Source organism: Anolis sagrei, chromosome 1, assembly GCF_037176765.1.
Source record: "Anolis sagrei isolate rAnoSag1 chromosome 1, rAnoSag1.mat, whole genome shotgun sequence".
Taxonomy (NCBI): Eukaryota; Metazoa; Chordata; class Lepidosauria; order Squamata; family Dactyloidae; genus Anolis; species Anolis sagrei.
The window spans coordinates 234,194,291-234,207,998 of NC_090021.1; the positions used below are offsets into that span (position 1 = coordinate 234,194,291).

At 44.6% G+C, this 13,708-nt stretch overlaps 1 protein-coding gene across 1 annotated transcript; it reads right to left on the reverse strand.

Moving 5' to 3' along the window:
- Positions 1-5,098: 5,098 nt before the first annotated feature.
- YPEL4 (yippee like 4) lies at positions 5,099-13,372 on the reverse strand. Its single transcript, XM_060771753.2, has 5 exons — positions 13,207-13,372; positions 10,127-10,450; positions 9,468-9,511; positions 6,630-6,738; positions 5,099-6,284 (listed from the first exon to the last, which is right to left on the reverse strand). Exons 2-5 carry the CDS (start codon positions 10,265-10,267, stop codon positions 6,195-6,197), a joined length of 384 nt encoding a protein of 127 aa, XP_060627736.1. The 5' UTR covers positions 10,268-10,450; positions 13,207-13,372; the 3' UTR covers positions 5,099-6,194.
- Between the last annotated feature and the right edge of the window lie 336 nt (positions 13,373-13,708).

Consider the following 13,708-nt stretch of genomic DNA (forward strand, 5'->3'; position numbering starts at 1 on the left):
ATAAAAGACATTTGGGATACTGGGATATTATTCAAAAAATGACAATAATTCTTTTGCAATAACTAGATGTTATGTTGGGAGCTCCCGGTGGCGCAGTGGGTTAAACCGCTGAGCTGTTGAACTTGCTGACTGAAAGGTTGCCGGGTGAAATCCGGGGAGCGGCATGAGCTTCCACTGTCAGCCCCATCTTCTGCCAACCTAGCAGTTTGAAAACATGCAAATGTGAGTAGATCAATAGATACCGCTTCAGCGGGAAGGTAACGGCGCTTCATGCAGTCATGTCAGCCACATGACCGTGGAGGTGTCTATGGACAATGCCGGTTCTTTGGCTTAGAAACTGAGATGAGCCCCAACCCCCAGAGTCGGATATGACTGGACTTAATGTCAGGGGAAAACCTTTACCTTTTACCTAGATGTTATTTAAAAAGTTGGGAGCTCCTAGTAGTGCAATGAGTTAAACCCTTGTACCAGTAGGACCGCTGACCAATAGGTCAGAGGTTTGAATCCAAGGAGAGCAGGATGAGTACCCTCTCATCAGCTCCAGCTCCCCATGTGGGGACATGAGAAGCCTCCTACAAGGATGATAAAACATCAAAACATCCAGGCATCCCCTGGGCAATATCCTTGCAGACGGCCAATTCTTTCAAACCAGAAGCAACTTGCAGTTTCTCAAGTCACTCGTGACATTTAAAAAACCCCCAAAAAGCAATCCAGAACATATGAGGGTTTTACAAAACATTTCTGCACTTTTTAAACTCTTACTTAGAAATTTTCAAAAACAAATTGCGTCACTTTTCTTGCATAGTCCCCTTCCTTTGTGATGCATTTTTTCCCAGCAGTGTACCAATTTTTAATCGCATCAGCACAAAATGTTTTTGATTGAGTGCATCATATTTGATGCACTGATGTGAATCAGTTACAGGGTTTTTTCCTTATTCTTTGGGGTCATGGGTGTAGCTCAGGCATAGCCAAACTTGGGCCCTTGGGTGTTTTGGACTTCAACTCCCTCAATTTCTAACAGCCAGTAGGAATTAGGTTGTTAGGAATTGTGGGAGTTGAAGTCTAAAACACCTGGAGGGCCCAAGTTTATTTTATTTATTTAGCAGTTTTGTATACCGGTCTTCTCACCTCCGTCGAGGGACTCAGGCCGGTTTCCAACATCAATATTACAAACAATCATTAAAAACATCGTATTCCAGATTACACTAAGACATTAAAAACAAAATACAATCATATAACTGCTATATATATATATAACTGCTTTGCCTATAACTGCTGTAGCTGGAGGCCTGGAGCGCTCTGCATCCGTCACACCAGTACAGTCATTTTTGAACATTTAAATCCATTCATAGATGACTGTATGAGAGAGAATTTTATCATTTTTTGAATGTTTGCCATGTATGTGTACTGTGATCCGCCCTGAGTCCCCTTGGGGAACATCCTTGCATACGGCCAATTTTCTATCCAGAAGCAACTTGCAATTTCTTAAGTCGTTCCTGACACTTTTTTTCAATACATAAATCCCCTAATTCCTTTCTCCTTCTCAATTTTCCATTGTAAAATTTGGTCTTCCCTTTCTTTTCCATTCTGTTACCCTTTGATAACATAATAGCCAGTTTCTTGATCCGCACTTCCTCTTTTACTCCTCCCATTTTTAATTGATCCATCAGAATTTAATAACTTGCCAATGTTTGTTTTTCCATTGTGTTTCATATTATTTATTGATTTCCCAAATATCTGATCTTTTTATTATCTATTAGTCCTATTGGAAGCAGATCTATTTTATTTATGGAAAACGTACTTTGCCATTTTTCCCTCATTGCATTGTTGAAATTAGTGGTCCACCTTTTATTTTCATTATTTCCTTATTATCTAACTTTACCTTACTACATGAGCAATGTTCCCACCCATTAATTGAATTGGTAATTTCTTTATGTCTTGCAGTCATAGCAAAATGGTCACTTTATGACTCTTTGAGATGTTCTCCCACCACTTGACTATCCAAGTAAAAACCACTTTTAACAAATTATTAGAATTATCTTCACGTCCTCTCCTGGGCTCATGTTTTTGCTATTGTCATATATTCTTGTTTTGCAATTTTTGTGGCATATATGTGAAACCCAAATGATGTCTGTCAGGGATTTCTGAATTGTTTCTTATTTCAACCATTTGTGACTGTTTTGCAGTGCTTTGACTGCCAGAAGGGTTGGATTCAGCACTGTCTATGTTTTTCCAAAAGAGCTACTGTGGCCAGTTATAATTCAATATGCTCAGTCAGTACAGTAATCCCAACAGTCCAGTGAGTTGTGTTGTAAAAAAGTGTAACTATGTGATCTTGATTAGTTCTTTGCATTTATTTCTGTCTACTATCCACTGGATTGTTGCAGATATCCTATAATAGAAAACTAGGCTCCTACAATCAAACAGAAAACTTGTTTTAAGGTGGAGAATAGAATACCTATTAAATGTAGATCCCTCACCCCAGAGCCATGTATGAGAGAAGGAAGAAAGCTATCAAGGGCATTGCATGTAGATACTTTTTTGTACAATTGGCTAACATCAGGCTCCAACCAAGGGCTGTGTCTCTTCTGCTTTTACTCCAAAAGCTTGTTGTTTATTTCTAGTTACCATTTGCTTAATGTCTGGCTCCAAGGTCCAACAACATAGGAGTGGGGTAAATAACCTGCTGGGTGAGGACACGATGTTGCAGCGGTGTCCCAAAACTTTGTAACTAAATCATCTATTTCTCTTTCTCTCCTGGTGCTGCTGACAGCCATTGAACCAGACAATTTTAGGGAGATCTTTCCTTTGTTAAATAATACATTTGGATTTATTTCAGGTGGTAGATTGTTTACTGGTTCTCTTTTTATGTCTCTTTAAGTGGATGTTTTGGCTAACAAGAGGTCTAGAGAAGGAAGTTCTGCTCTGGGTTCCAGTTTCTCCACCTGATGTTTACAGGAATCAAATTCCAAGGTCTTCTGTGTTGGAATATCAAAATTTTAGTCAGGGCAGCAGTGCAAAAGGCCCCCAGTCTCAGCAGACCTTAGGGGCTACTTGAGTAAGTTCTCATCTCACACCTTCACCTCTGTTTATCTTCCTATCCCTTGTCATCTGTTTACTTTTGAGCTTTTCTGGGCAGAGAAAGTTTTTTGTCCTGTATTCCAGCATAACCTACAACTGTGGACCCCTTCTCTTTGATACATCAGAGCTACTGGGCTGAAATGTGTGGGTTTGCTTGGCATTAAAGAATGGAGAAATATAGCATAGTGTGCTGGTAGCTGGGAACTATAAGTACTTGACTGGTATTCATGTGCCAGGATGAAAAGATTCGCTGTTGCAGTTGCAGACTTGAAATTGGAAAACTTGATTCTTTTCCTTAGGATGTTTTTGACATGTCAGATGACAAACCTAACAAAACAAGACTAGTGCAGCTATGAACCCACACCCAGAAAAACACAGACACATGAGAATTATTATTCAAGTCTCTAGAACAGTGGTTCTCAACCTGTGGGTCCCCAGGTGTTTTGGCCTACAGCTCCCAGCCAGTAGGATTTCTGGGAGTTGAAGGCCAAAACATCTGGGGACCCACAGGCTGAGAACCAACTGATCTAGAATAATTTTAGTATCTAGAATATTCTAGGCACATAAGATCTAGTAAACAACCCAAAACTACCGTATTTCTTGTATTCTCATTTTGAAGCAGAATATTCCCCATCACGGGTTGAAATTTCAAAGAATTCTAGGATAAACTAATTTCTGAGGCATAATAATATGGAATCAAGGTTTTTTAACCCCTTTTGCATGGTACGTAAGCAAGTCAAGCACTCTACATGTGCCAGCATCAAGTGTGTTCCCACTTGAATATTAACTCAGAGCATCTTATGTTGAATTTTGGTGTGTTTTAGAATTTCAATCAGAAATTTCATAAGTCATACCAAAGTAGCCTCAACTGAATGTCCTTCTGCAGTGTTGAAGAATTCGAGCTGATGGGTGTTGTGAGAGCTATTTATTGGAAGAGGCGAGTTCTCTTACATGCCTCTATTCCCAAACCACCACCACTATCCCTTCATAGGTGGAATTCCTGTGTAACCTTTTAGAAACTTGAAATAGGACACTACTTCTGGAAGAAGGCTGACATGTCTAAACTGATTTGTGCATGACAGCAGGAGCCAAGCATGTTCATACTAGGCTTTATAAAGAAACTGCCCTCGATAAGAGTTAAATAAATCATCCTCATCCTGTGTGATCCTTCCCCCTTCAGAGAGGTAACGGTGTTTGTCTTCTTTCAGCAGAGAGACGCGGGGCCTTCAAGTGCACTGGGCATGGCCCCTGTCCAAGGCTCTTTTCACATTGTGCTTCTGTCTGCCCGACCCAAGCAGTGCAATGTTAAAAGGGCATTGGGTGGGTGGCTGCAGCAGCATGAAGCCTCCCAACCTCAGGCATTGAGCCTCAGTACATGCGAGGTCAAAAGGTTGCATCTTGGAGAAAAGGTACAGTGCCCAAAAGTAGGCAGTCCATCTACCCCTGCCTTCATGTGGGGCTGACCAACATCAATTGCTGGGTTAGATAATTCACCAGGCATTGGGGTAGCTGTGGGGATACCTGAGGGAAAGTTAATGATGGGTTCATTCCTTGTAAGTCAGCTGTGGCAATCTTTTTGAGGCAAATGTCAGCAGGCCAACCTATAGAATAAATGTTCATGTATCTGGGTCTCCCTTGTGTTCTTGTACATTTAATCAGTTCTCAGTCGGTGATCGTCTGAAGGGAGGAAAAGGCCTTCTAAGTGAAAAGGCAGATGTGGGAAGCTGTGCCAACAAATGCCTGAAATGAAATAGTTTTACACACCAATTTCCCAATTATAAATGGGAGAAAACATTATTGACCCATGGATTGTGTACTTGGGTTTCCTAATGTTTGCTCAGTAGTGCTGCTGCTTGTTTTGAAATGTTGAGTTAGATATTTTAGCCAAGGCAATCAGCTGTTGTTTCTGTTTCAAACAAATCCTTTTGGAATATTTGACCAGCAAGCTTTTTCCCTTGTGAATGGAATTGCTGGCTTTGTGTTGAACCCTAGCAAGGAAATAGGACGACGGACGCAATTGTTACTATGCCATTTGTTGGTTTGTTTTAAATACAAAACACTTTTATTATACAAAAAGATACCTGCGCTGGTGACAGTGCTTGAGGCTTTGCTCCCACTTGATTCCCCCCACCCTTTCTTTGTGTGTGTGGTGGGGGGACTGTGGGGGTCCAAAGTGCCCCGGGATCACAAGCACATGACGACCCAAAACAAAAGAAACAGACTCCATAGAATAAACATGGGGAAAATACCACGGCAGTGTTCAGGGAAAGGGGATGGTGACAGGGAGGTGAACTACCATGGCCCCATGTGGAGAGGGACTGTTCCTCTGTCCCCTACCTCCAGGATACTTGTTATTTCATGATGGGAGACTGAGTCTCCCTCCAGCCTTCTCTGTCCAACACCGATAGGCTGACAAACACTTTCCATTTCTCCCCACCAAAAAAAAAAAAGAAAAAAAAAAGAGAGCATAAGAAGCTCCCTTAAACTGAACCAGACCACTGGGTCCTTCCTGCACAGTATTGTCAGTTGTGACCATCAGCAGTTGCCCAGGGCCTTGGGATAAGATCGGTTGCAGCTCCTTGAGGTTCTCTTTTAAACTGGGAAACGAGCTGTCAACATGCACTATGTGCTTTAACCACTAAGCTGTGCCCCCTCTGTCAGAGCTCCCAGACTTTTCTGCCTCATCCAGAAAGGACTGTGTCTTTCTTATACAAAGGACTGCCTAAGTCAAGCCGGCTTCCAGGCTTGCAGTTCCGAGTGCCCCAGTTTTTCCTACGCAACAAGTGCTTAGCTGGGGAAGGGGTAGCATGCCCTGTAACGGGTCAAGTAGAATCCCACTCACAATCCTCCCACATTGGCCCCTGTACCCTGTGAACTTGCCCTTCTTCTGTAGGGGTGGCGTGGGGCCCTCCAAACTGTGGATCCAACATTTCAGGAAGTACAAGAGGTTTGGGAGAAGGGTCCTGGTCTTTCCACTTCCACGGGTGATGCTGTGCGAGAGATGGGGTGGGGAAGGGACTGGGTTAGTTGTGCCGGGGTGCCAGCTGTGGTTGTGGGGTTAGGAAAGGGCAAGGCATGCTACGCAGGAAGGTGTGCATCCAGAGAGTCCCTCCTCAGTCCCAGCCGTTGTCCTTCACCATATGTGACATCTCAATAATATACTTTCCTTCTTTGTACTTCTGGCTGGTCTCGAAGGCTTGTTCCTGGTGAATAAGGAAATGGGAAGATATGAGCCCACTCACTTCAGACAGTATCTGCCACATCTGCCTCCCTACAAATCTGTAGTATGCGGACACAGACTGCTTCCAAAAAGGGGGAGACATATGTGCAAGAAAACCATAAATGACAATAGAGGTATTGGAGACTGGCATTTCTGCTGGTATGATGTGAGAGCTGGAGACTAATCTGGATTTACAGGGTTTCCATGCTTTTGACCCATGATCTCACAGAGACACTAGCTTCCCCGTTTTCAGAAAGATTTCTCCATGAATCCTGATTTGAAGAGGGTTTGTTTTCTATACAGGTTCAATACTGCATTCAATACTCACATATTTCCACCCCAGTGTAGTCTTGCAGCTTTCGCAGAATATATCAGCAACCGAATGGAGACCTGTGAGCAAGAGGCGTTGCTCAGCCGGACCACAGCCCACATTGACCCTGCAGTAAAAGAAATTAAGAGGAAATTAAGCATCTGTAGTGTTACCCTCACCAGTTGCAATCTATTCTATGACATTTGTAATAGATTTTCACATAGAAGAGAAAGAAAAGTATTTCAAGCACACTCTTGCTTTCAGGGGTAATATGACTATTAAGAAGTTCTCTGTAACTTAAACATAGTTTATATATTCAGTATGAAATCCCAACACTTCCAACTTCTAGATCTAAATCTATTGAGCAACTATGGATACAGAGGTGTCACAACCATCCTGTCATCTCTTAAATTTACTCTTTCACAGGAAAAAAAAATCCAGTCTACTGACTGAACCTGAAGATGGAGCTCTGAGAACAGAGGTACTCTGATTTTGGTCCTGTAGTGACCTCTCATGGCCAGGAGAAGGACCTACACAACAATGAACCTTACCCAGAACAAGAAGGTTGGGACACATCCATACTGCAGAACCATTCTAATTACCACACTGGTGTCTAGGAAAGAAAGAAAGCTAGGACAAACATGTTCTGAGCTTACTCATACTTCTACATACCTTCCTTCTAGATTTAGTGTTACGTACTCAGATGCAACTATTGTGTATTGAGAGTTCTTCAAGTCATTAAGGTGTTCTGGCAACTTGAGAATAGTAGGAGCAACAAAGGTTTGAAGTTTCAAGAAGCCAAACATCGTCTTCCAAGTCAGGTAAAGATGATGGAAGTAGGAGTAGGCAGGCTGCTAGCTGCAGAAGTTGAGATGGATCTAAACCTAGGAATTGCTATGTGCCCTGGAGGCACAGATGCATCTCTTAAATACATGATGCATATGTTCACTGCAGTAGTCTCTTAATATGCAAACACATGAGTTATTGCCATTGTAGCATGATATAACAAGATCCTTCAGGCAGCAGAAAAATGAATCCTGGGCTGCCAATGAGGTAGTGCTCCTTAATTTCAAGTTGATACAAACCAGAAATTAAATTACACCATCCTGAGGTGTGGCATTAGTAAATTACAGGTGAAGAACGTTCACTCTTGTCCAAATAAGGTTTTCTTGTGGATTTCCTTCCCTTTTGAGTCTAAGATGACCTCTTCTTTCTAACAATCCTTTTATTTATTAAGGGTTTGATTGCAGAAGGCCTTTTGACTGAGAAGTACAATAAATCACCATGTTTTAACTGCCTTTAAAATTACTGTAAATTAATATATTCAATAAAGTGGGTCCTTGATATCTAGTGGGATTTGGTTCCAAGATCTCCCAAAATCCATGGATTCTCCTATCCCATTATATACAATGGTATAGAAAAATGGTACCCCAAAAAGCAAAAAGTTTGCTTTTTGAGTAGTTAAATCCATGGATATGGCTGGATCCATGAGTATAGCTATTCTTTTTGTGGGGTGGTGGCATTGTGCCTTATTTTAATTTATTTATTTTGAATTTTATTATAAGCTGCCTTGAATCACATATTGGGAAAGGGTGAAATGTAAATATATAATAAAACCACAATGGCTGCCATGCATTAGCCAGTAACCAATATGGACCATCAATGGGAACCTCCTACAAGCTGTTAAAAAGAGACCTTTTTTTTCACCAACCTGATCAAGCACATCCTATCACTGAAAAAAAAGGTCAACAGTTTCTGAAGATAGCTATAATATCCTAACAGCACTGAATTCTATTTCTGGGGAAAAGAGATGATTTACTATTCCAAAACAACAGTTTGCTGGGCTGGGTTTGACAGCTATGGGAAGCGAATGTTGAATTCCTATGACTCAATCAAACTGACTTGGAGCTAAGCCAAAGGCCACTGAAAAATGAAGAAAAAGAAAGTGAGTTTTTCTTCACTGCCAGAATCGCAGCACAAAGGTCCCCAGAGAACCTTTTGCACCTTAAGCTGTATTTTGCATATATTGTATCAAAAAGGAAATGCACAGCCTGGTAAGGAAGAAGGGCACTGAGGAATTTGCTAGTTGAAGAGTTAATACTCTAATCAACCTTTGCAGAAGTATTCAGTATTAAAATAAATACAAAAGGCAAGAGGAACAAATGGTTCATAATTGAATTGGAAGACATAAATGGTAAATAAGGGACATTTCATAGGCACTATAATTGATCATTCAGACAGAGTGAGAACTGTTCCTGTCGCCAGCAGTAAGAGAACCAAGAGAAGATCAGGCTCAAAGGTCAGCAATGTATCATCTTGTAGGTGACTCAGCCCGGCAGCCAAAAGAGAACTCTGATGACACAAGCAAGGAAGCCAGGCAGGACTTCTAGTGTAAGGCCCAAAGATCAAGCACAGACTTCCAACAGGAGGATGGATGGAAGGCCAGTGTTGAATTGGAGACCGGCTTTGTACAACAAGGGTTGGACAAAGAGACAAATGAACCATTACTTCCTTTTCCTTGAATGTGATTTCTTCCTAAAAGGGTAAAAGATGCTAGAAATTGACCGCTCATCTCTAATTCCATGTGGGTGCTAGTGGGAGGGCATCACTGTGTTGTAAGAGTTTCCCTCTGCATAAATTCGGCAGTGCTATTTTGATGTATTGTCGAAGGCTTTCATGGCCAGAATCATTGGATTGTTGTAGGTTTCTTTAGGTTTCTTCCTGACATTTCACCTGCATCTATGGCGTGCATCCTCAGAGGTTGTGAGGACCTCTTTGCCTGCCTCAGTACTCATATTCTCCCCACATTTTCACCCACCCCCCAACAAAGAAAACCAATGACAAGAGGACACTCACACAGAATTGAAAAGATAGGCGCGACCGTGACTTCCCTGGAAGGACTGTGGAAATAAAGTATACGAGTTACAACTCTCTTCCTTGGCAGGTTTTTTTAAAAAACCAATTCCCCCCAACATTTTGCCCCAAAGCATGTATTTCCAAAAGAGACCAAGAGTATTCCTGGACCCAATAAGACATCATGGTCTTTCTTTTCATGTCTGGAGCAGCTTGAGAAACTGCAAGTCTCTTCTGGTGTGAGAGAATTGGCCATCTGCAAGGACATTGCCCAGGGGAAGCCCAGATGTTTTTGATGTTTTGCCATCCTTGTGGGAGGCTTTTCTCATGTCCCAGCATGAGCTGACAGAGGGAGCTCCTCCGGATTCGAACCTCTGACCTATTGGTCTTCACTCCTGCCAGCACAAGGGTTTAACCCATTGTGACATGGTAGGATGTTGTTATTACTGCTGTTGCGAAATAGTGCCCTTTGGCGGTTCTTGGAAGTATTTTGACTGGGATAGCATTGCTAGTGGATACTGAGAGCTGTTTGGATGTTTTTGGGGGGAGGGTAGGGGAAATTTTCCAGGCGTAGTCCTGAGATGACACAGGAAAAGCATTAAGTGCCAGAAAGTCTGGTAGTTGTTCTTTAGCTTCTCACCAGGATTGTGGGGCATGCCTACCTTTGAGATGAGTTCATCATGCTTGGCCAGGTGTGCCCGACAGTGGACACAGCTGTATGTACGGTGACACCGCGGCAGGTAACTGCGGAAAGTCTTGGTGGGGAGGCACGGTGCAGGTGGCACTGGCTCACAGCTAGGCATGACAGGCTGGAGAGCAATGCCCTGTCTAGGTGGAGGAGCTGGCGCCGTGCAGCCTCCACACAGGCGATCGCAAGTGAAGCAGCGGAGCAAGTTGGCTAGAGCCGTGTTTCAGAGAAGGGAAGTTTGGGGGGGCTGCAGTGCCAGGCCCCCCCGAGATGAGAACCAGACCGAAAGGGGAGTCACCTGCAGAGGAGAAGAAAAACCATGCAAATATCAAGCAAATCCCACTTCCTTTTCCCTATGTGTCAGATACTAAAGAAAGTGATCTCAATCTCTTATGATACTGGAAGCAATAACGGTTAGTGGCTTCCATACATTGGAGCAGCAAATCCATGCTGTGTTTTAGGCCTCATCTACACTGACCACGGGAGCTTGTTGTCTGGTTGCCACAGTTTGAAACATACACATCCATGCCATGTTTTAGGCCTCGTCTATACTGATCATTTAATAAACTAGTATTGAATTTCGTTGTGCAGATGATTGCATAGGAACCAGTTTGAGGCCCAGATGATGACTGCACAAGCCACAGAGCATCAAAGACTTCTTTTGTGTGCCTTCGTGGGAGTTTGTTGTCTGGTTGCCACAGTTTGAAGCTAAGTACACACACACACACACACACACACACATAAAAGGTAATCATTACAAATATTCTCACTTAATTTTATGTTGATTTCCTATTGTCTGAATTATTCCTGATGAATATGCATAATGGGTTGTTCTATACCGATATAATAAGCTAACTTCAAACTGCATTAAAGGGTATGAGGAAGCTACCTAAGATACTGAACCCTTATTTTGAGAGTAGGGTGTTGAACTTTCGGTCTTTTAAAGGTTAGACTAAAACCAGGAGCAGATTAATGACATGGAAGCTGCCAACTGTCTCGTAGTTTTGTCTTTAACTGCATTATCCTATTCATTGATCTGCAATAAGAACAATTGGACCTTTGTTCCACAGTCACAATAAGTAACATATGTGAGTCCTCAAATTACCTGTAAAACAAAGTGGTGGGCGAGAGGGGATCTACCCAGTTTGTGCCAAGCTCAAGAGATGTGTTAAAAGAGAGCTATGTTCTGAATTAAGCCATTTTGGATACACAGAATTCAAACCCTTAGCTCAGCCTATTGTTCCTGTTTCATGTAGTTCTTGCAAAGCTGAAGAGCGAAGAAGTTCATTGAAATCAGTTTTCTCTGTGAGCCAAAGAGTGCAGATGTCTCACATTATACATTGTTTATCCTCCCAACTTTGATCATAAGACAAGCCAAGGGAAAGCTGCTACTGGTTCTTGCTTTTGTTTAAACACACAATCGCATATATGCAACTCATGCCTGGGCTGAACAGTCACGGGTATGAGCCTGAGTTCTGTGGGATTGACTTGTGTTTTTGGCTTCTGCCATTATCACGTATGAATGAAAAAGCAATGAACTCTTTCATGTTCACTGGATTTAGAAACTTGCCTTGTTTCCTGCCCTCTTCCCACAGGCTCCCAGGTACCTGCAGCCATTTTAGCCTCCTGCCAGAACCCGAGGGTGCATCTACATTGGAATCAATGGAGTTTGACAAAGCTGCTTTAACCTGGGAATTGTTGTTTGTTTGGTTTGTGTCTGTGTGTGTGTCAGGAGTGACTTGAGAAACTGCAAGTCGCTTCTGGTGTGAGAGAATTGGCCGTATGCAAGGACGTTGCCCAGAAGACTCCCGAATGTTTTGATGTTTTACCATCCTTGTGGGAGGCTTCTCTCATGTCCCTGCATGGGGAGCTAGAGCTGACAGAGGGAGCTCAACCTGCTCTCCCCGATTTGACCCGCTAGTCTGTCAGTCAGCAGTCCTGCTGGCACAAGGCATTAACCCAGTGGTTTTCAACCTGTGTGTCCCCAGATGTTTTGACCTTCAACTCCCAAAAATCCTAACAGCTGGTAAACTGGCTGGAATTTCTGGGAGTTGTAGGTCAAAACACCTGGGGACCTACAGGTTGAGAACCACTGCTTTAACCCACTGCGCCACTGTTTGCTGAGTCCCCAGTACTCTTTGGCAGAGGAAGCTAGAGACCTTGTAAAACTACAACTCCCATGATTCCATAGCATTGAGCCATGGCAGTTCATGTGGTGTCAAACTGCATTAAATGGACCCCAAGGCATTGGACTTTTATTTTGGAGGAAGAGACCCCCTTCTGGTATGGAACTGAGGTAGTGCCACACAACAAGGGCTTGATGTTGTGTGGACTCATCACGACTGACCCTGTGTGCCAAGGCGACGTCTCCCATTCCCCAAACCAGCCATTGCCATTGCCAGGACCCTCTGACAGCCTCCCTGGACACGCCCCCTTTCGCGACTCGCCTCCTCCTCTCGGCTCGCGGGAGCCCCCTAGCGGCCTCCCACGGAAATCCCACCGAGCCCCGTCCATTCAAAGGCGCCCACTGGCCCCCTTGGCTGAATGGACCCCAGGCCCCGCGGGCGCTCCCCCTGGCGGCGGGAAGGCGGCACGGCGCCTCTCCCGGGCAGGCTTTCGGGGAACTGTCCTCTGGGCCAGGGGCGCTTGTTGTCCCCCCCCCCCCCCACTCGAGGTTATTTTGGTCCCTTCCGGCTTTTCGTGACGATGCAGCCAGAAGAATCCCAGCAAAACATTCTCAAAATAGGCTTAGAAGGATCAAGGAAAAAAGAGGGAGAAAGAGAGAGAAAAGGAAGGGGGTTTCATGGACCCCACGCGCGGGTGGCCGCAAAGTCTGACTCGGGTGGGAAATAAACGCGGGGTTGAAGTTCCCTTTTGGGGGGGGGGTTAAGGAGAGAAAGGAGCCGGTGTAGAGGAAAGGGCCCCACGGAGACCAAGGGGACACGAGTGGGGGGACTGGGGACGGGGAAAGTTTGCAATGGAGGAAAAGGCAGCAGCATCGGAGGAGCCTTCTCCTCCTCGCTTCCCTCCTCCTCCTCCCTTTGCCCGGCTCACCTTGAAACCCGGTCCCGTGGGAGCGCCACGAGTGGGGGGCCTCCTTCTCCGCCCCGCGGGCCCTGCGTGGGGTCGCGCCAAGGAGAGCGCCGCTTCTTCCTCACCGGCGGCGGCTTCGGTGCGCCCTCTCTAGCCGAATGTGGCGGTGTGTTGTGGATCCGCATCATAACATTGTGAGTCATGCATCCCGCCCGCCCTCTTCCTCTCCTCCCCCTCCCTCTCCTCCTGCCACAGCTACGTCACAGACACGGGGGGCAAGAGCATGGGGGGCAGCCAGGCAGGAAGAGGGGAGTCGGAAGATTCCCAAAAGATGGGGCAAAAGAGGGCGAGAAAGGGCCCCTCGCCAAGGTGAAGCGCGGGGGGAAATAATCCGACCCACGTCGCGCGTCCCCGTGGCAAACCTCTGACGCAGGGAGAAAGGAAGGAAGAGTCACAAATCTGCAGCCTCACTCTCGGGGATGAAATGCCCAGCAGCTGAGCCTGGAGACTGAGGAGGGACGCA

What these genes read in the sequence shown, in the direction of transcription:
- YPEL4 (XM_060771753.2), bottom strand. Translation starts at nt 10,267, where the DNA reads ATGCCTAGCTGTGAGCCAGTGCCACCTGCACCGTGCCTCCCCACCAAG. An exon ending in ATGATGAACTCATCTCAAAG is followed by an intron (nt 9,512 to 10,126) that starts GTAGGCATGCCC and finishes TTATTTCCACAG; the next exon opens with TCCTTCCAGGGAAGTCACGG. An exon ending in CTACACTGGGGTGGAAATAT is followed by an intron (nt 6,285 to 6,629) that starts GTGAGTATTGAA and finishes CTTATTCACCAG; the next exon opens with GAACAAGCCTTCGAGACCAG.